The 22,831-nt window shown below is 43.6% G+C and overlaps 1 protein-coding gene across 1 annotated transcript; it reads left to right on the plus strand.

Moving 5' to 3' along the window:
• The first annotated feature begins 13,309 nt into the window (after nucleotides 1-13,309).
• On the plus strand, nucleotides 13,310-21,355 carry igfbp5a (insulin-like growth factor binding protein 5a). Its single transcript, XM_069675043.1, has 4 exons — nucleotides 13,310-14,057; nucleotides 18,392-18,603; nucleotides 19,001-19,120; nucleotides 19,250-21,355. Exons 1-4 carry the CDS (start codon nucleotides 13,721-13,723, stop codon nucleotides 19,385-19,387), a joined length of 807 nt encoding a protein of 268 aa, XP_069531144.1. The 5' UTR covers nucleotides 13,310-13,720; the 3' UTR covers nucleotides 19,388-21,355.
• Nucleotides 21,356-22,831: the final 1,476 nt, after the last annotated feature.

Raw genomic sequence — 22,831 nt, forward strand, 5'->3', positions numbered from 1 at the left:
GACCTTGTCGAGGGGGCCCCTAGCTTTGGAAGTTCAAGCTGTAAATTGACAGTTTTGAGGAGCTTCAGTAACTTAATCTCGTTCAAGCACAATAAGGGTGAGTTGGTTGATGTCTTTTGATGGTTTATACCTTCAATAAGCTTTCAAATATACTTCAGGACCATGAACGCATCATGTTTGTAGTAGAATTGCGTCAGCGAAGGACAAAATCAAGCATGCTAATAGCTTAAATGACCAAGTACAGCCTCGCAAAGTTGCTAGCATAGCCTAGCCATAGCATAGGCTTTTTAAAATTGTTTCAAAATACATGGTAGATTTATCCCTGTAGCCTATATCTTAAGGAGCTTAATGTCTTTAGCGAGACAGCTTTAGCTTTGAATGTTAGCTAGCCTAGCCATAGCATAAACCCAAATTTAATGGTAGTTTTATCCCTCTAAAAGTAACTTAATTTTTCTTTTGATTGTCTATTCCTTCAAAGAGCTTTAAAATATATATTTAAAGACCTGCATTCATGGCATTCTCAGCATATTAGCATGCCAATGTTAGTATTTACTACAGCCTCACCAAGTTGCTAGCATAGCCTAGCCATAGCATACACTGATAGTTTTATCCCCAGTATATCTTTGGTATCTTGAGCACAATTAGGGCGACCTGATTGAGGTCTTTTGATGGTTTATTCCTTAAAAAAGATTTGAATATTTTCAAGGACCATGAATGCATCATGTTTTTTGTCAAATTGTTTTAGCCAAGCAAGCTTTATCGTCAGCATGTCGGCATATTACCATGCCAATGTTAGCCTTTAGCTCAAGTGCTTGAGTGCGGCCTCATAAAGTTGCTATCATAGCCTAGCCGTAGCGTAGACTCATTATAGTTTTATCCCTGTAAATCCTCAGTAACTAAATCTCTTTCAAGCTCAATGAGGACGACTTTCTTTTCTTATTTTAAAGGTTTTCTACCTTCAAAGAAGCTTCAAAATACATTTCAAGCACCAAAAAACATCACATTAGTCGAACAGTAATAGGAAAAGACCACCTGATGGCAAAATCAAGTTTTATCATCACATCTTAGTGGTTCTTGACCTTGGAAAAGCTTCCTGCAACAAAATGTAACATCTTGAGTGTAATGAAGTCCCGCTGTTTTGCAGGGTTGATATGGTGTTATGCATGTTCAAAAACTTACAACCTCCCACACAACCATCTGCTATCGCGCTGCGTGTTGGAAAGTATTTATCATGCATGCAATCATATTCCTGTGATCCTGCAGAAGTTTGTTCGGGTAACTTTTTCTTGCTGCACGTTGCGAAAGTTACACTCACAGTAGGGAATACAATAAAAGCACTTTAGCATGCTGCTTTCCCATCAGTTTTGTCGTCAAGAAGTGAAGATGAAATGGGAATTATGATGCTGCAGCATGCAGATAACAAACCTCCCCTCCTCCCCTCTCTCTGATCTGCTGTAAGAGGATCTGTGGGCCTGGATTTGGCATGGCAGCTGTACAAGGCACCAAGCTTCCAAGCACACCGTATCTGTTTGCTTTGGATACTGATGTTGTTGCAAACCTCCCGCAAGAGGATAATATTTCTTTGTAATTAATAGCAGCCTGTTCTGCCTTTTTGGCCAGGGGAAGGAAGCCGGTTTGCTAACACAGAGACGGAAATTTAGCTTCCTTGCCAGCCGTGGTTGAGTTGGATCAGCTGGATGGAGGCAGCGAGAAGAGAGCGTCCCTGGGCCGAGAAAACTCAGGTTCAGGGCCTCATGCCGGCAAAGAACTGCAACGCTAAAGTGTGCTTATGCAAAAGACTGAATTCCTGACATCTCACTTACCTGCAGCACGGGAAAAGTAAAAACAAAGATAAACATCTTAGACTCCTTTCTTAGTAATCCTGCGATGCCTAAATTGATGCACAGACTTTCCCACTTCCTGCTGCTTCTTTTAGACGAGAGATGCAAAGTAAAAGTGAAACCTCTAAATGTATCAGCTCATTCTGCAAAAAGATACCCTTCCAGCAGTCCTGATATAACAAAGCCCGAAAGGTGTGAGTTTAAATTGCCTCTTTTATTCACATCTCCTGCTTTATCTCGTGTCATCGGGTTCATTAACTTGGCTTGAGCTCTGTGTGAATTGGCATCAGGAAGAGTACAAGAAGTATATCCAGCATAATCCCCCAGAAATGCCACTGTCTAAAGCCCTAATCCTGGAAGGCTTTAAGACTCTCGCTTTGCAAATACTCTACAAGAAAAAAGCTCTCTTAAGATATTAGTTTGGCCTTAAATTCAGACATCTCACGCACATTTGGAAGATCCAGGTAAGGATGTCACGCAAAATATCTTCACCGCCCAGAAGCGCCGATCCCACTGCGACCACTGTAATAAGCAGGTGTGGGATACAAAATAACCTGTTTAAAAGAATAGGCCTTTTACACAATGCACAAAATATAAACGGGCACACGACACACATCCGGCTGTAGCCAAAAACAAAAGCAGCTCTGTATGTGTAGTGAGGAAAGAGGCGCATCCCTCTGACAGATTTCCATCAACTCCCCGGTGTGATTGTAAGCGCCTCATCTCCGCCAAGAAGGGTGACTCAGGCTGCACTTATGACATGTCATTAAATCAAGACTGTAGTGTATTAAGACGTGTCAGTGACAGCTTAGTGAAAGGTTTGTTTTGCCTTGTTTTTCTTTTCAGACGAGAGTAGACTGCTCAGCTCCTCGGACAGAAAGAAGAAGAGACGGAGGAGTGTTGAGGAATTGGGCCCTAAAACTTGCAGATGGGGACGATTGGAGTGTGTAGGTGGATTGTTTTAATCATAAATCAGTTGGAGTTGGATATTTTGAAAAATATGATTATTCACTGTCACGCAGAAAGTTAGCTGAGAAGATCGATACTACTCTTATGTCTGCATGATAAATATTAAGCAGGCAACAAGCAGCCGATTAGCTTAGCTTAGCATAAAAGCTAATCTATGGTATCAAAAAAAGAGGAACAACAACTTTATAGGTGTTTTGTCCCTTTTGAGCAATCCAGACTAGCCGCTTTCCTTTGTTTCTGTTTTTAATGCTAAGCTAAGCTAACCATCTCCTGGATTTTTGCTTCAGATTTCATGTGAGACCGGTATTGATCTTCTCGTCGAATCAGAGAATTTAATAAACACACAAGGGAAAACAGCTACACTGCTCTGCCCAAAGGTAACAAAATCTGCCAACAGGAACATTTAAAGCTTACAAAGTTACATGTTTTTTCTTGTTTGTCTGAGACTTAATTGTAAAAATGACATGTTGTGGTTTTACTAGGGGTTTATGTGCCCTACTATTTCTTGGCAGGGAGCGAGAGATATTCTGGCAGGAGTTCAAACCATCACAGGAATGACGCCTGAGTGTTAGCTTAGCTTAATAAAAAAGAATAACACAAGCCCCTCCAAGAACAACTTACCGTTTTTATATTTTGGTGGATTAAATTTCTGTGCGGATTAAACAAATGAGGGTCGGTGGGTGGATTGTTAACATTTGGACAGTAAGGACAGATGTTTACAGTCTTAATGCAAAGCTAAGCTAAGCTTGCTGTAGCCTCATATTGAAGGGCGGAGTGAAGTGGAGTGGTTGTAAAGCATTTAGGTGAACAAAGCAATGAAACGGTTTTGTTTGTTTAGTTTGTCCATTCTGGGCTACACTAGAATCTTGGCAGTGCAACACGGCACGCTCTGCTGAAGAGGTCCTGTTCTCTCTGTAAATATAAAGGGCTCATTTTCAGTCAGGTGATTTTACACGAAGAAAACAAGCATATAAATTCCCAAAATGTGTTGGCACTTTTTAATCAACCTTCTCTTAAATCAGCTTTTTCTTGTTCCGTCCCATTGGTTGCCTTTTTCATCCGCAATGTCATGCAACCTTCCTCCCCCCCCTTTCTTTAAAACATCTCACTCACTGTAAGAGTCTCTCTCTCTCTCTCTCTCCCTTCAAACCTCAACAGCTGAGCCCTTGAAACACAAGACCACAGTGTGTCTGTCATCCACCGACGAATATGTGCACTCACCCGCTCTGTCTGAATTTCTATCTACAAAACACAACACGCTGTGACTCCGTCCTGCCTGACAATACCCCCCTGTTACGGTATCGCATGTCTTGCAGAGAGACACAGCTCTGGCAGCAGCTCACAGATCAGCAAACATGAGAACAAGAGCTTCAATCCAGCTGACTTTTGGAAGCTGATGAACCGCACGTATTCGGATACTTGACAGATTTGGAGGAGGGAGGTAGACTGATTACTCAAAACCAGAAAGAGAGGAGGCAGGTAGTTCTTACAGACTTGTTCATGATGCACATTTCCATGAATCTCATCAGTGTCCAATCTCGGTATCTCTGCATCCAAAAATGCGGAACTGACAAGCTCAGCAACTCTTGATAGCAATCTGCAACGCTCACGGAAACCTCCTCTTGTTCCCTTATCATGCTATCTCCTTGGCCTATCACATTGCGACGATATGCAAGATCCCCAAGGACACTGACGAAACCAGGAGTTCTTGGATCATGACATGACTTATCTAATGCAAGCCATGCCAGAACCGTAAACCAAACCCTTGGATTGTACTCCCACCGTAGATTCCTCCACACACTGACACATCATTGTACACAAGGCAAAATTGTTGAAGATAATTAACCTCCGAGGGTGTAAAACCACAGTGTACCATTGTTTATACAAGCCCACGCCTATGGGGGAGTCGATAAAACATTTCTGACGGTTGAGCGCTGCAGAAACTCTCGATCGCGAGGAGTCATTTTTGTCTAAAGCAGAGTTCTTGGTACCAAATATTCCCAAAGATATCGACTTGTTTGAAGAACTCTCTTGAAATGTATGTCTGTTTCTTAAAACAGGAAAGTGTCAAGCAGGTAAGTCCAAGGAATTCAAGAAAAGTCCCATTTTTTGGACAGGAGTTTACTTGCATCCAAAACACTTTCAAAGGGTCTTATCAAACCATTTTGCCAACCCAATAATGAGCAAAACCAAGGGGCTTTTGAGGCATTTGAAATAGCATGCATTTGTGTCGGATCAGTGTATGTAAGGGGAAAGTGTGTAAAGGGTATGTCAGGATACAGTGCTTTATTCCGCATCTGCCCAAAGCACGCTCTCCAGTTTAAGGCACATTCTTTTCATTGAGCCAAGCCAAACGATATACCTCCTATACAATCCCATACTATAGTCAAACATGATTAAATTAGGGGTGTTGCTTTATGAGCGTTCAGACCTGACATATTTACTGCTTGATTGAAGGTTTGCAGTGAGGTGTGCGAGAACATCCTCGTCAGCAAGTTTTGATGAATGATTCAACTATTTTGAAGCAAATGACTCTTGGCTTAATCGAGACAGGAACCAACCTGATTAATCTGATTACACAGGTGCTTTATTGCGCTGAATGGAAGACACAAAGTCTCACATTGTGAAGACACAGCCTCTGGTTATTTGGGATCTAAGGAGGTCTATCTTTTATTGGGATCCTCATTAGTTGTTGTCTTGGAAACTCTTCCTGGGGGTCCATCTCCAGCGTGAAGCAAGAAGTTATGTTACCTTACTGAACCATTAACTTTTCGAAACTTAACCAGGTAGTTTTGACCCCCTGAACCAAAAGTGGTTGCAGTTTGGTTATAATGTACAAAAGTGGAAGTTAAGTCACTAAATAATTCAACTTTTATGAGTCAAACTTTGGTCTTCTGGGTGCAAGTTCTTGGGCCAGTCCATCGCCCCCTAAAGCAGCCACCATACTGGACTTTCTAGCTCTATAGACTACTTACCTGCTTTGTTGCTCAATTTCTTGCTGCAGGAACAAAATATTCTTCTAATGAATTGCATTAGTTTGTGCTGACTTACAAAACAAGACATGCGACTGCAATTAACAACCGTTACCGTGAAGCCAAACATGGTCCCTAATCTTTAAAATGTTCTGGTCTGTTCAGAACTAAGACGCTGAACTACCCTTAACCTTTGACCCAAAGAGAAATGTTTTGGACTGACAGCCATTTGGATTAAATTATGAATGTTTTCCACTGAGTATGGTTGAACTTTGTTGTCGTGGATTGCCTTCAGTCCGTCTTTAAATACTCTTGGATGACCATACACTGAAGCCGTTCTAGCTCGCTGTGATAATTGCCGTTCATACCGGCAAATATGAGTTCCCATTCCAACAAGCTTCTAATTAAAAAGATGGATGACAGAATCCACAGACCTCCTCCTGTGCAAAAATGTATTCTAAAGGATTTATTGACTCCACTGTAAGGCTTGGTTTTGGAGGGACACTATCCCAAGTCAATTTGTGCTGCATATGGTATTTCAAACCACAACTCCACCAATCTTTAATATTAAAATGCAAATACAATTCCATCAAATAGCTCGTAGCTCAAACATGAACCAGTGCATGTGACGTCCAAGTCACCCGTATTCTCTTTCCAACAGCTGTGTTTGTGCATGTGCATATTTATATGGCCGTCTCAAAATGAGGATCTAAATTGGAGGAAACAGTTCTCTGGCACATCATGAGTAGACAAACTGACACAAATGATGCACAAGAAGCGCGAGCGAGCTAGGACACACTGACCCAAAACCCACAGTGGGACTTATTCTGGGAAAGACTCTTAAGAGAAAAACTCAACCATAACTCATCGCGTTGTGCACCGACGCCAGTGGGAAAGCAACGAGGCGGAGGACAGCGTGACCACGAGTTCAAAACCGTTTGGGCCCACAACAAGGGCCGAGGCCTCGGAGCTGTAAATCAAAGCGATTCCTCGGAGAGCGTCCCCGTGCCAAAATTCATCCACATTTCCTTGGAAGATCTTCTGCATGCCACGCTGCAGACGAGTAGAAACCGCGAATTCTGTGAAAGCATTTTCAAGAGCGTGACGCCAAATTCCTGTTTTCCAAGAAATGTTGCTTGTTTTCGGGTTTGAGCGTTGCAGGTGCTGCGAGGGGTCATTCGGCGTTTGGGGCTTCAATTTGATTTGGAGTGAATCACTTGTGATTTCTAAGAAGGAAAAAAAAGTTGTTTTTTATATGTGGGATTTTGGAAATACAGGACTTCCTAAAGGGAGTTTGAGGTCGATGTCTTCGCCACATGTCAACCTACTATCTGCAAATCAAATCCGAGCGACCTCCCTCCAAGAGAAAGACCACCTGACACAATTTGACTTCATTGCTAGGTGTTTAAATACAGCTCACTTTGCAGAAGACAAATGATTTGCCGACAGATTTGAATCTTCAGGCTCCACGAATTCATAGGAAAAAGCACTTGTTCCTCGAATAGAATTGGAATGGCACAAGCGCACCAAAGCTTTTCCAACATCTGGATCCAATGATCTGCCTTCGTCCAATCCACGGTTGCCAGGGCCACACAGATGTGCTGACAGGGTTTCAGCCAATCTGCCATCTCACGTACTGCTTCCTATAATCCTCCTCCTTCGCTGCAGTGCTCTTTAAACACCTCGCGTCTGCTTGTTTTTTCCTCCTCTTACCTTCAGTACAGAGCAGCATGCAGATCACAGCATCCCTGCTGATTTGCGGTCGCCGTTTCCCAAACGTGCGCTCGCCGATGTGTAATCTGGTGTCAGTGACTGCGTTTGCTGTGTCATGGAAATTAAAAGTGCACTGTCATCATAACAAGTTGGAGAATCAGAGCGACCGCAGCAAAGTAGTTTACAGTAAAAGGGCAGAAAATATATTGATAGGCACAAGATTTGTTTTGCATCTTTCCTGCAGCCTGTAAACAACTCATTACGTTGTTGTTTTTGCGTTTTTTTGTATTCAGATACCGTCATTGATGCTGCGCAGCCATTGATGTGGTCTTCTTGCACTTTACTTCCCACATGTAAAATTGAAACCTGAAAGTGTGGCCAGATGTCTTTTTTTCCGGGGATTTTCCCCTGATGAAACTTTTGTAGGTGGTGCTCTGCTTGTTCGCTGCTAATGCTATTTACCCGGTTTGTCATCTATTTATTCCAAACAAACATGACGGCTGACGCTTTAACAGCCATTAGGGATACTATATATCATGTCCATTGCTCTTTCTTAGTAATTTTCCTCCTAGCATGCTTTGGGAAACACACAAAAGGTCAACGTCCATGAGCGCCACCTGTCCCTCAAACCAAGCACACTTGCATTGCTCGAAGTTCCAGCCGCAGATAATCCGGCGTGAACTCCTCTAATTGTTTCTGAAAATCAAGTGCTCACAGTATTCTGGGAACTGACTCTCTCTCTCTCTGCGTGAGAGTGTACGGGGGAAGGGCGACGCGTGCTGCCTCAGCACATTTGCAGCGGTTGACTCGGCTTTGTCGCTTACAGTAAGCTCTGACTGTGTCATATGGTGCACATCAGCCACGTAAAGTAGTCATCTGTTGATCCACATCAAGCTGTGTGAAGTTGGAGAGATAGCTGGCGGCAACTTAAGTGCCGACCCGCTGTAGAAATGCACTGATTATGGTGTTTTATATCATTTTCTGGTAAGTAGCCCACTTCTTCTTCTTCTTCTTTCTAGCCACAAACGCCTCTCAACCCCTTACAGGCCAGATGGGATATGTAGTATTTTAAGCACGTTTAATAATAGCTTTATTATGTCGCACCTTCAAATCAAGGCCTACTTTTTGGTCTCCTACTTCTACGCCCAGAACACATTCTTATCAGATCCTAGACAACCCAAACTTAATCTTTTCAGTCACTATCAAAGAGTTTCAATCATCAGCAAAGCGGTTAGAACCAAAGTAAATTGCTAGCATAAAAAATGGACGTCATCATGCTGCATTTTATGAGTGTTAACTCGCCTTCAGTTACTTTAACTGTAAACTAACGTCAAGTATTTTGGTTACCACCATAACCTATGAACTTCTCGACAAGGAGTGCTTGAGTTTGTCCTCTCCTGAAAGCAGACTTTACGCTGTGGACATAGCTAGATGCTAGGAAATACTCTCATGGTGGCTAGACGCTAAACATCATCCCACAGCAACTAACCGCGAGCTAAAAGCTAAAAACAATCTTGCGGTAGCTAAAGGTTAAAAATATTCTCACATGGTGGTTTCAAGTCATCTTTGTTGGTCATGATGCTAGCAAAGCAGCTAATATGGACATTTTTTGCCTGGAAAGTTAGCTAGCTAAGCTACACACCTTGGTTAGCTTGGTAGCACGTATAGTAAGAAGGGTTGGGGTGGGGAAAAAGTGAACAAACAATCTGACACATCTGATCTAGAATGTCCAAAAATTAACAACTGTCAACGATCAATCAAAACAAAAATAACAGAGTAGCTTGTGGATAACTTGTTGTATAATTAGCCACCTGACGTAGATGGAAAAAAAAACTACTTCCAACTAGAAAACGTCTTACACGACAAGGTTTCAAGGTATCACTTTCCCAGGGATTACTTCATTGTCTGGCAAACCTTTCCTCTCCCGACTCTCCTGTAATTCAACATGTTAGCCCGAGGTCCTGGGACCGAAGAGAAATCTGATACCGGCGCGCTGTTTCCCTTCGTATCACAGCTCTGCACCATTTTGTGCTGAGGTTGCTTCTTTTCTCTCCGCCTTTGATCAGTTTTTTCTCCGCGTTTAGGCATCGCTCAAAGTTGGCTCCAGCGTCTTTATCTCTTCCAGAACAAGTACAGCGGCAGCTTCAGTGTCTTTAGGTGGATAAAGTAGGTCAGGATATGAAAGCCAAGCTGGAGAGTGAAGAAAGTGAACAATGGTAGAGAATCACAGATGAAAGAGGCTGAGAGGGCGACTTAAAAATACCTCTGGAACCTCCTTAGATTTCAAAAGGGAATATATTGCAATAAAAAGGAAGCAATTCGATTTTTATCTTTCATTATGTTGCATGTCAAACAGAAAGATATTTCCACAGGGAAGTCAAACGTCACTTTCACTGGAGCTAATGCGGTTGCAGTAACTGTGTGCACATTTCACTTGCGACGCAAATGGTGCGTTCAGGTGCTTTTTAACGACTCAAGTCAAACATTTGCAAGTTTATCACCCTGAGGTTTTCCTCAAATCAAAACAAAGTTTCTCTGTTGTTACATCATTGGCTTACTTTCAAGGGGATTCCCAAACCAGATTAATTAAACGCACCATCTGTTCATCATATGGCCCATACAGACCAGCTGACTCATACCCACATACAGGAAAGGTTTTACGAACCCTAACAGCGTTTGGACCACAGGTTCCCCATGTCTTACACCTGGAGAAACAAAACAACTGTTTCACATAAATAGCATTGCTAATATTCCTCTGGGCAATAAATCAAAAATGTATGGATCTTATATGTGTAGGAGAGTCTAAAGACTATCTTTGAGTTGTAGTTTGACCATCTTTGAGGTGTTGGTTTAACCATCATAAACTTGTTGGTTGGACCATCTTTGAGTCGTCTGTTCGACCATCTTTGAGTTGTTGCTTGGACTATCTTTGAGTTGTTGCTTGGACCATCTTTGAGTTGTTGCTTGGACCATCTTTGAGTTGTAGTTTGACCATCTTTGAGGTGTTGCTTGGACAATCTTTGAGTCGCCTGTTCGACCATCTATAAATTGTTGCTTGGACCATCTTTGAGTTGTAGTTTGACCATCTTTGAGTTGTAGTTTGACCATCTTTGAGTTGTTGCTTAGACCATCTTTGAGTTGTAGTTTGACCATCTTTGAGGTGTTGGTTTAACCATCATTAACTTGTTGGTTGGACAATGTTTGAGTTGTTGCTTGAACCATATTTGAATCGCCTGTTCGACCATCTTTAAGTTGTAGTTTGACCACCTTTGAGGTGTTGGTTTAACCATCATTAACTTGTTGGTTGGACAATGTTTAAGTTGTTGCTTGAACCATCTTTGAGTCGTCTGTTTGCCAATCTTTGAGTCGTCTGTTCGACCATCTTTGAGTTGTAGTTTGACCATCTTTGAGGTGTTGGTTTAACCATCATTAACTTGTTGGTTGGGCAATGTTTGAGTTGTTTCTTGAACCATCTTCGAGTCGTCTGTTCGACCATCTTTGAGTAGTTGCTTAGACCATCTTTGAGTTGTAGTTTGACCATGTTTGAGGTGTTGGTTTAACCATCATTAACTTGTTGGTCGGACAATGTTTAAGTTGTTGCTTGGACCATCTTCAAGTCATCTGTTCGACCATCTTTGAGTTGTTGCTTGGACTATCTTTAAGTTGTTGCTAGGACCATCTTTGAGTTGTAGTTTGACCATCTTTGAGTTGTTGCTTGGAACATCTTTGAGTCGTCTGTTCGACCATCTTTGAGTCGTCTGTTCGACCATCTTTGATTTGTTGCTTGGACCATCTTTAAGTCGTTGCTTGGAACATCTTTGAGTTGTAGTTTGACCATCTTTGAGTTGTAGTTTGACCATCTTTGAGATGTTGCTTGGACCATCTTTGAGTCGCCTGTTCGACCATCTTTGAGTTGTAGTTTGACCATCTTTGAGTTGTAGTTTGACCATCTTTGAGTTGTTGCTTGGACCATCTTTGAGTCGCCTGTTTGACCATCTTTGAGTTGTAGTTTGACCATCTTTGAGGTGTTGGTTTAACCATCATTAACTTGTTGGTGGGCAATGTTTGAGTTGTTGCTTGAACCATCTTCGAGTCGCCTGTTCGACCATCTTTGAGTTGTAGGTGTCACACAGGTTTAAAACCTGAATGGAGCTCTTTCTTTAAATGTGGAGAGGTAGGCGAGGGAAATGAAAGGGTTGTGTGGGCAACGATGAGCTGACCTTTCCGCTTGTTGTGACGTCTTTGACACCTGATACGGCCCCAAAGGTCAAGGGCAAAGGCAAACAAGGGGCTGGGTGATGTGAGCAGAGTTTGCCGACAAAGTTTCACAAAGGGGGGAAGGGAGGAAGAGGAAGTGGAACAAAGCTTTGATCTGTGTGAGTCTTTAAAGGTCAGTTTCAGTGCTGAAAAACATCCGAAATGGGATTCACTGTGCCATGGATTGGACACTAAAACTCCACTTCAAGTGTAGAAACAAAATGAAGAATAACAGGATGTAAACAGAGAAGTAAATAAAGCCATGTAAACAAGAACACAGGCTACTCCAAGAGGATGAACATGACCAGGGTCAAAAGCATTAAATAAACTTTTCCTGGACACTGCAAGGACTCTGTTTACTAAAAACAAAAACATGCTGATCATCTCAGACATATATCGCTATCTGCCAAAACATCAAGTGAATTATGAGCGTTTTGTACTCCAACAGAGCTGACCACTTATCTCACTGGACACTGACCTTGCTAAGTCGTAAAATGAGCGGTTTTGTCCTGATCTGGAGCTTTTTGAACATTTTTCAGCATTTGTTATGGTTAAGACAGCATCGCACAAATATTTAAAGCAACAGCTCTTTGGCAGAGGCGACAAACCCAAAGATATCTAAGGGGAATTATAAAAGCGTTCTTGTTTCACAAGCAGGATCCCACCCTTAACTTTGAAAAGCTTCAGTTTTGTTATATAATGAGAGTGTTTGGCGCTGTTATACGGTCAAATTTCAGAAAGAAAGAAGAAAATGGCACATGTTGGGGTGTAGTGGGTCGTCCATCTGGCAGCTCCACGGGGGAACATGTTCAACATAAATATCTGACAGCATCTTTCAAGGAGGAAATGTCCGACAAGTATTAGGATTTTGATGGAGATCATCTGGGATTTCAGCGTTTTGGAGTGAAACAAACAGAGCTCAGGGTGAATTCCAAGCTTGAATACCACATTTCTGGGGTCAAGTGAGGAAGTTATGAAGTGTTTTATATTGGTGTAAAGCAAATTAGAGAACCAGTATTCTGATCTTATTTTGGGACGGATATGAAGATGTAATGCCTGCTCATCCCCAGTCATTAACACTGTAAGATAAGACGTCATTAGTCGGGCAGTAAAACCTCGCGTGTTGCGGGCGTGAAAGCCATTTTTAAAGACAAATTAAACATAAGGGGATCAGTAAAACCTCATAATCTGTCTGCTGAAAAAATAACTTGTTTGGCTCAAGTTTCCACATTCATCTTGATCTTGTAAGAAGTCTCATTCTGAAGCCCAAACAGCTAAAATAATAATAACACAGTTGTTTCCGTGAGCCCGGGGAAACTAAATGGCCACTCTGCAGCGAGAGAGAGAGAGACACAAGGTCTTATTCAGTCGCCTTCAGGAGCATCGTCTCGTATCTGGCAGATCTGGAGGCATGCCAGCACCCGCCCTGTGAAATCAGCATCGCAGCGCGCGGAGTTGACAAGTGCGCCTCCCCCTCTCCAAACGTTGTTTGACATACCCATCGTTATAGGCTTCGCCTCTGGCAGTTTCTTTTTTTAAAAGGCAAGCTCAAAGCCGCAGATTATACATTTTGCTCACAAACCGTGCGGGTTAAATAACCTACAGAGGGAGCGACGCAGGGAATCAGGCGCTTTTCTTTCGCATTTGGAGACGGAGAGGTTGCGCGTAAACGGCACCGGGCATCACTGAAGGAAGATATATATATTTACGTGGATATTTTCTGTTCTTTTTTGAAAATTTCTGCAAGATTAAAGAACAGGGGGAACAAAAAAAGACTGTCTCAACTGTGGATTTCGAGTATTGGACGCGGTGACATTTGGGGCTTGAGCGCGCAGAGGCACCTGTGGATGCAAACACCCCCCTGATGTTCGGACTGAAACCTTTTGCAAAGAAAGGATTCACCGCAAGATTTAGTTGATATTCGTCGCAGGTTTTGAGCAAACAACCTTCAGTTTAAAGAAAAGGCGCATGATGCTCCTGCGTATTTCCTTCCTGGTGGTCCCCCTGCTGAGCATCACCGGCTGCGGCTCGTCCTACGTGCCGTGCCAACCGTGCGACCAGAAGGCCCTGTCCATGTGTCCGCCGGTGCCGGTGGCCTGCGAGCTGGTGAAGGAGCCCGGCTGCGGCTGCTGCCTGACGTGCGCGCTCGAAGAGGGCCAAGCGTGCGGCGTGTACACCGGGCCGTGCACGCGCGGGCTCCGCTGCCTGCCCAAGAACGGCGAGGAGAAGCCGCTGCACGCGCTGCTGCACGGCCGCGGGGTGTGCAGGAACGAGAAGTTGTATAAACTGCTGCATCCATCGAAAGGTAGGGCCTGTGTGGAGGCGACTGATTGAGACCACAGTGGCTGAAACAGGTCACTGAATTCAATGCGACGTTAATTAACTGAATTAATTGAGCCATAAATTGATTGAAGACTCATTCAATTAACATTAAACCCTCTTTCATCCTTATGCCCCTCGTGACACGGAGATATTAGGGGTTTAAAGTCCACTTTGACGTCTGCTTCTTTTCTATTTGCATTGCAGAAATTATGTTGCAAGATCCGGTGCCAAGAAATAGCAAACAGCTGGGTTGAGATGCTTCTCCTCCCTTGTCCATTCAGGAATTTTAAACCCCTCACATGACAGAATCAGCAAGTTATGTAGTGAGGCAAAATAAGATGGAGGGATGGAATCAGAAGCAGTTTCAGGAAATAATGTCAGCTCTGGTGGTGTATTTATTGCATTTTTATTGTTGCAAGAACTGCTGCAAAGAAATAGTAATCAAATGACCAGTTTTGTTGTGGAAAACGCCAACATGTATGCTTTTATTTTGAAATCCCTGATGTTGAGGTTTTAGTCACCCTGCTCCACCAGCCTGATGTGGGTCATCCTCCCGCCCCTCTTTAAGACGCCCTGACACCTGTCATTAACCGAGGCACACGACTCCAAAGCCCCTCGCTGCGCCTTGACCCCGTGAACTCTGTCAACAATTGGAGCTGGGCGCCAATCAACCTGTCATCTCTTCTTCTTCTTTTTTTGAAAGGGCTGCCAGTTGTAAATCAGTAGGTTTCGTGTGAGTGGCCCCGTCCCCTCGGGGGGCTCCCGGCCCGACATAAAACAAGGGAGAAGATTACAGGTGGTGCTAAAGGAGAGGCTCCTTTGAATGACAGTCACTGTGTCTACTTTGTGGAGAGAATTGTGGGAAATATTTACCCTCCTCTCTTCTTCTACAGTTTCTTTTTTTGTCTTTCTTCCTTTCTTTTGTCGCCCCTCTTCATCCACCACCTGTGCCTTTTCTCCCACACCTTTTTGTCTCTCTATTCTCTCCCACCTCTTCTCCTCTTTCCCCGCCTGGCTGCCGTCCCTCTTCATCTTTTACACCCTATTCTTCTTCCTCTTTCTCCCCTCCCCGTACCCGGTTTCACCCTTTTCCATTCTGCTTCATTTTCCTTGCAGATTGGAGTTTTAGTGTAGCAGAAAAAAGCCACTCTGGAAACATAAATAATCCTGCAGGCTGTGTTAAACCTCGGCGGGTTGAGGCAGAGAACCGCAGTTTTCCTTGCAGAAAGTGACGGATAAGAAAGAGGGAAGCTTTAAAAGTCACATTCAAATGAGCTGTGTCAGAAAATAAGACGTCAAATTGACATTTACAGCCCGATTCTGCATCTAAGTTGCTGTATAACCAAAACCTTCTTTCCCACACTATCCTCCTCTCCCTCCCACCCCTCTTTGTTAGTCCCACCCTGCTCTCTCTCTCTCTTCATCTCTCCGTCTCCTCCTCCTCTCGCTCCGTCTCGGCTGTGCAGTGATTCAGCAGAACGCAGGCTGAGCGTGGGTTACTGATCTCCCCCTCCCCCCCCATCTGTCTCCCCAGTCAGCCAGCTTTTCCATTAACTCCACGTCTCCTGCTGGGCGCTCGCTAAATGCATAAATTAAACACAGCGCATATGTACTCACGGCGAGGAAATGTGTCACTAAAGAAGATGTATGTGTGTGCGCAAAAAGGTGCATTTTTACACCTGTTCGAGTGTGATCTTGCATGGCTAAGCTAGCTAGTTTCAAGCATGTAGCATATTTAGCATGCTAATGCTGGATAAAAACTAAAAATAGCAGAATTTCGCCGCCTTTTTTTCATGTTTGCATTAAAGAAACTAAAGCTACAGTTAAACCCTTGTAGCATTATCTGCACAACATACTTTTAAAAGATGTAACGAGGGAGGAAACTCCGAATCAAGAGCTAAAAAAGGGGAGAAATAAGAAGCAAGGAAGCAGCTTCGTGTCTTTAATTCCTGCAGGGATCTGCTGCTCCAGGATCACCATGTTTCCTCATTTAAACACAAGAAAAAAGGGAGAGGAGGAAGGAAAGAAAACGAAAGACGTGATCAGTCAGCACAGGTCAGATTAGACGAGCTGTAGGATTAGCAAGTGAGGACTTGATTGGACTTACGCTGATCTGCACCAGCTTTCTCTGCAGAGAGAGAGAGAAAAAATGGTGTGAGCAGGAAACTGGAGGATGGGGGGGAATCTCTTTCGCTTTTTCCAAGAACCTGTCATTATGTGGATGTATGACATCATCATCATCATCAGCGCTGGAGGGGCTTAGGCGTCATTTGCAACGTGGCGGTGACCTTGTTTCACCGCCCCGGCTAGCTTAGTAGCTTAGCGATCACGTCAGTGCAGGAGTGGAGGGGCTTTGTGTGCGGAATCCGCCCCAAAACGGAGCGGAAACAAGTGCGTGACACAGCAGTGGAAGTGGGCCAGCTGGGGCTTAGGACACATACGAAGCTAATGCGCGTTTAAAAGCTGTAAATGAGGAGAAATATCAGCGTAAGTGCTTTTGGGAAGGAAAGCCGCAGGAGCCTGTTCTGGCCTCGACGCAGCCGTTGTGGTCGCATGAATAGAGGGTGGGACGAGGGGCGAGCGGCTGAGGTTTGAGCGACTCCCCGAGATTGAGCTTCAGATGAGCTGTATTTTTGATGAGAGATGCATGTACATGAGGGCTTCTGCGACCCAAAACGGGCTGCGGCTGTTTCTGTCGGGCTGCCACATGACAAGTGTAACAGTATATTTTCATGGGGCCTGGGTGCCAGGGTGAGACTAAATATCTCATTTAGGTCAGCGGCTATAAAAGTTTAAAACCCCTGGTCTACATATACCCCAAACTGGCAGCCTGACTCGCCATAAATGTAGGCTGTGTTGTCCCGTATGTCAACACGTCCAATCTGAACCTGGCCGGTCGCCACTGACTGTGTTAAACGAGCGTTTAGCTGCTGCAATGAACTCATCATGTCGTGTTGTGACGTTGCCAGAATTGACGCTGCTGCCTTGGATTTAGTGCTCTTGATTTTTGACCCGTCTTCAAACAGGCTCTTGAAAGCAGCAGAAAAATGCTTTGAAGCCCAGTTTGCACCAAACTAATATCACCCCTGTTGACATCAAATTGCTTGTAATAATTGGTTTCATTGGTAATTTAATCCTGCGTGTGTGTAATTTGTAAAGTTCCAGTGTAAATTACCGTCCATACTTCTCTGATAACAGTAATCCTGCTGTGAATCAAGCTTCGGCTAACTGCGGCTTTGACACATTCCAGTTCTTGCCTCCCCTTTCTTATATTGTTTCATGCAGTGGTGCAACTGTTACATTGTGAATTAGCAGCTTTATGCTAACGTTATTTCAGTCTCCGACCACTAGAGGCGCAGTAGAGTAATGTATTTAGTGGGTTCCTGTGTTGTTGTGTCGTGTGGATAAGTATATTTACGTGCTGTAGCAGGTATCGACTCTCAAGAGGAAGTGGATGTAGGCTCTGGCCAGGGTCGCCAGGTCTGTGTGACAAAAACCTGCCCAATACTAGAACTCAAAATATGCCCCTGCCAAAAATCCAACAGCATTGCGATCATTGCCAAATGCTACACAGATTGATTAAACTAAGAGGAGGATGTTGTCAAAACTGGCATCCATCATGGACAACTGCTTGAGACTGTGGGGGCCTTAAGCAGCTCCTGCAACAAGGAGCGTTTCCCACAGCAACACTTTGAAAGTAGCCCAATTCCACGGGAAAACTGCAGACCTGGCAACCCTGGCTCTGGCTCTTAAAGTGCCTTAAACCTGCATTCTCTCCAATGGCCAGCAGAGGGCGACTCCACTGGTTGCAAAAATTCGTACAATTGTACAAAACAAGATGAGAAATTTCCTTACTTCTCGGTTAGTCCATTACCCCAATAAACATCGTCCTAATAAGTTTATGGTCTCAATCGCGAGTTACAAGTCTTCTTCGTCATTGACAAGTGGCTACCGCAGCTACCTGTCGTCCAAATATGGTCATTTCCGGTTCCAAAAAAACAAGATGGCCACTGCAAAAATGCAAAACTTAAGGCTCCAAATGTTTGGCGACATACCAATGAATGACATCACGTTGGCTACGTCCACTTCTTTTATACATTTTAAGCTTGCAAGCGATATAATGGTCCCCAGTGTGGCGCAATTCCACCATAGGATTTTTTGGTGGTGACGCATTGAGCAAGCACCAGATAGTTTTGCATATGTTTTTTAAGGAAAGAAATGCCTTCAACACTTTTGTTCGGCCTCAATAAAACTGAACGTCAACGAAAAAACCAAACAGGGAATATTAAACCTCGTCTGTCTTTGCCTCTTTATCAGACAGAGAATCTCACGATGACGCCGTGCTGCCCGTCCCGGAGTCCATGCTGCCCCAAACCAAGGTGCCCTTATACGGAAGAGACCACATCAGCAGTCGGAAGGCCCAGGCCATGAAGCAGGCCAAGGACCGCAAGAAGCAGCTGGCCAGGCTGGGACAAACCAGCAACGCGGACTTCTCACCGCTCAGCCTGGATAAACTGGAGCCTGAGTTTGTAAGTTACAAAGACGCAAACCAAAATGCAACACTGAATAAGCTTTCACTGATACAGATTTGGAGCCATTTCAGAAGCATAATTGTTCGGATTTTGGCAGGAGAATAATGTTTGCTTCAATGTAAATCATAAAAATCTCATATACTTCACCCTGTAGCCTTAGGCATCTTAAAGAAACCAGTTCTGACAAATCTGCGGAGATGCGCTGCAGGGCCGCTTTCACACGTGACAACATGGTTTGAAAAGAGTCAAAAGCCTAATTACTAAAGTACCTATTAGGGGAGGTGTTTCCTGCAGCGTTATTTTTTGACTTTGTGACATGTTAAAGCATCATTTTTAACACTCAGCACAAACTGAGACCATGCTAACACGCACACGTTTGGTTCTGTGTATGTAGGGGCCTTGCAGGAGAAGACTGGATAATCTCATTCAGAGCATGAAGGACACTTCCAGGGTCTTGGCTCTTTCTCTGTACATCCCCAACTGCGACAAGAAGGGCTTCTTCAAGCGCAAACAGGTATGAATACAATTTTTATATGTAATATCATGTATCAAAACTGACAAAGGTTGGTTTTGATGCAACTTTTTACGCAGAAATACCACAAGAAGTTTTTAAAAACAAACCATGTGTTAACTCTTTTTGCAGTGTAAGCCGTCCCGTGGTCGTCGGAGGGGTATCTGCTGGTGCGTCGACCGCTTCGGCGTGAAGATCCCCGGTATCAACTACGCCGGAGGAGACCTGCAGTGCAAAGAGCTCGACAGCAGCAGCAACAGCAACGAATGATAGAGCCGACCGGGTCGCACTCGCTGAGCCCCGTTTCTTCTTTAAACCTGCCAATCAAGCTAGCACGCTAAATGACTGCCAATTCAGGAAAATGTGGCACAAATAGTTATATATATGGTCAGGTGTGATGGACTGCGTTGTATTTGTCGTTTTTTGTTAAAAGGGAGTTGAACTTAAAAGCTTTCTTGGGTGAAAATTCTGCTCATGTAGGTGTTAACTCCGCCTCCCGACTGACTGTGTACTATGTTTGAGGTTAGCTAACACCTCGCCTCTTTATATCCATAGATAGAATACAGGATTATATATATATATATTTGTATGATACTGATGATATATTGTGTACTTATGAGTCCGTTGCTAAATTTACTTCAAGAAATTCCAAGACAAGACATATTTAAATGTGGCTATATCGGTAATTTTCCGTCAGTTGTCGTCAAAATTAGCAATGTTTTGCTAGCTGTCAAGTAAACAATAACTTGATGTCAGAGCTATTTTTTTAATTGTCATCACATGGGGGAAAAAAATGACTCATGAGTCGGCAGGATGCTTCGTGTGTCAGCTGGATAGCTAGCATTGTTAGCTCAACATGGCCGGTTTTCGCTAATTGTAGCTAAATCAGAACACCAGGCAGGCTAGTTGAACATTTTATGGAATAAACCTTTTTGCTATCTTGCTGAAAGTAAGCTGAGAAGATTGATATCACTCTTGAATAAGTCCGTTAAATGTAAAGATAGAGAAAGCAGCTAGCTTGCTTAGCTTAGCCCAAAGACAGGAGACTGCTAGCTTGACTCCGTTCAATCCAACACTCACTAATTGACACGTTATATGTTTGTTAAATCTGTGCGAAAACTAAAGTAGAAAACACCATTTAATGGAGGTGTTATGGTGGGGACTATTTCTTGGCTGGGGGCCGCTACTTCCTGGAGTCTCCGCTTGTAAGCTAGCAAGAAAATCCATTAAAAACGTGTCATTAATTATGGGAAAATCAAATGAGAATTGTTAAACAGTGTGCATTAAAGTTATGTTAATGTTTTTTCGCAGTTAGATTCGATTATACTCAATTAAATTTAAAAACCTTAGCATCGCACTTTGCCGTTACTGTAGCTAACTATTCTGCCACAATCAGAAGAGTCTTCTTCTTCTTGTCGAACCTGGTTGTATTTTAGGCAAACTGTTGTGTACTGTAAAAAGTCAGATATTTAACTTTCAAAAGGCCTTTTTTCAAGTCCAGACAACTGTGTCCTCCGTTTGTAAATGTATGTACAGAGTGTGTGTGCATGCTCCTAAGTGTGTCAGTATGTGTGTGTTCTGTACTGTACTGTATGTGCCATGCCCTTATAGTTCTCAAATTCTCTGGTTTTAAATTCTCACAAGCTCAGTCTACCCAAGCTACTATCCGACAAATGTGGTGCTGTGCATTTCCCTTCACACACAAATCGTATGCAAACGCCCTCACGTTGGGGATGTTTCCACGTGCAGGGTCTCCGCCGCCACCACACAGGCAAATCTGTCGACCGACGGGGACTCGCTCTCACGGTTAATCGGCTCTCTTATCCTGCGAAGAGCAAGGTCGCTGAGTTTGTATGTAAATTCAAGTGCCTTTTTGCCCACGCCACTTTGAATTTTGATTTGCCTGTGGACCCATTGTGTCGTTGAAGGAGGGACACTCCAGCACATAAGTTTTCAGATGGTTGCTGACAAGGATTATAATGATCTCCCGGTCAAGCGACGCTGTTTGTTTGTTTGTTTTAATCTCCCAATTACTGAATTATCTCAGACATTCCTAATGCCTAGTTAGGAGAGCAATGCTTCTGAAACACTATGCTATTGATTCTAGCACACATGTAAACACAACACAGTGACACTTTCAGATTAATGTGAACATTATGGTGAAATATTTATCAGGCGTGTAATTGATGTACTCGTTATTTTGTAATGACAAATCACTATTTAAATAAAGTTCATGTACTCACAAAAAAATGCACTTTTGTCTCACCTGTGTGCACTCTGCCAGCATGGTCAATTGTTGAGTCAGTGTTTGTGCGATTGCTATCTTTATGACCTTGACGCTTGCGTGGTTCTCCATGCAGGTTGTTTCCATCCGTCAAAGGCAAAACCGCCTGATAGGACAATACTCATTGGGGAGAGGTCAAAGGGAGAGCAGGACATGTTATTGTTTTATCTTACAGTAACCATAAATTAAAGCTCCACTGGATGACGTGACAGCTCCCTAAAAGTGGAGCCAAACCCTCTCTATCGCCCCCTGCTGACTGGCTGCAGTATAGCTCATAAAGCCCGCCTCCTCTATGTTAACAGATTGGACATTAGTCAAACTATAAAATCAAAATACACGTCAAATACATTTTTCTCAAGCATGTTTCTGTCATTATAGTTAGATTAACGTTCAAGTGTTCCAAGTTTATCTTTAATTAGTTATTTGATGCGATAAAAAGTGGGCGTGGCCTCATGATTGACAGCTCTGTAGACAAATCTGGCTCCTGCAGCGTTCTGTTCCTGAGTAGCAGAGTAGAGGAGGAACGGCGAGAGGAGACGTAGCTTACATGAACACTACAGTCATTGAAGTTTCCATGTGTGTAAACGTCTGCATCAGGCCAACACAAGAAAAAGTTAAATGTGTGTCTTGGTTAGCGGAAGGGGCGGGACATCATTACCGTGGCTCCAACCGCCGATCTCGCAGTCCCTGGCTCCAAAAGACGCCACCAGCGCAAGATGGCAGCGCCCACCTCGGGGGTATTTTGGCTTTAAATAGAGAGTAGATGGAGACGCATCGTCCATCTTTATATACAGTCACTGACAGACATTCGTGCTCCCCAGAGGATGCATACTACTTACTTTGGTGGACCCCTGACTTTTCCTCTAGTGTCCCCATGAGATAAAACTCTGTTGATTTGACTGAAATGTCTCAGTAAGTATCTAATAGAGACATTCATGGTCCCTAGAGGACATATCCTACAGACCTCAGTGAACTATTGACCTTTCCATCAGTGCCACCACGAGGTTAAAACTTATCTTTGACCAAAAGGTCTCAAAAACCGTTGGATGGGTTGCTATTAAATTAAATACTGAAATTCATAGTCCCTGGAGGATGTCCTTAGCCTTTGGTAACTTCCTGGTGACACCATGAGTTCTTTATGACCAAATACCTTCAAAACCAATGTTCCTGTCAGCCTTGGCTGTAATCATATTGCAATATGTTGGTATGCTTTGTCATTAGCTGTGTCTCAATTCAGGGGCTGCATCCTTAGAAGGACGCACGCTACAAAGGATGAGTCATTCGTGGCCTGCCTAGACCGCTAAGGCCGAACTGAAATGAGACGGTCTGGTCTACGGAGGATTGCTGTTCCCATCTTTTAGCGTCACTAAACGCTGACCCTGTCGCCTAGCAACAGGTAGCTAGCTGGCTAACGTCACTTAACTTAGCCT

Source organism: Semicossyphus pulcher, unplaced genomic scaffold, assembly GCF_022749685.1.
Source record: "Semicossyphus pulcher isolate SPU_LCO1_2020_fin unplaced genomic scaffold, fSemPul1.0.p SCAF_24, whole genome shotgun sequence".
Taxonomy (NCBI): Eukaryota; Metazoa; Chordata; class Actinopteri; order Labriformes; family Labridae; genus Semicossyphus; species Semicossyphus pulcher.

What these genes read in the sequence shown, in the direction of transcription:
- igfbp5a (XM_069675043.1), top strand. Translation starts at nt 13,721, where the DNA reads ATGATGCTCCTGCGTATTTCCTTCCTGGTGGTCCCCCTGCTGAGCATC. An exon ending in ACTGCTGCATCCATCGAAAG is followed by an intron (nt 14,058 to 18,391) that starts GTAGGGCCTGTG and finishes CCTCTTTATCAG; the next exon opens with ACAGAGAATCTCACGATGAC. An exon ending in ATAAACTGGAGCCTGAGTTT is followed by an intron (nt 18,604 to 19,000) that starts GTAAGTTACAAA and finishes CTGTGTATGTAG; the next exon opens with GGGCCTTGCAGGAGAAGACT.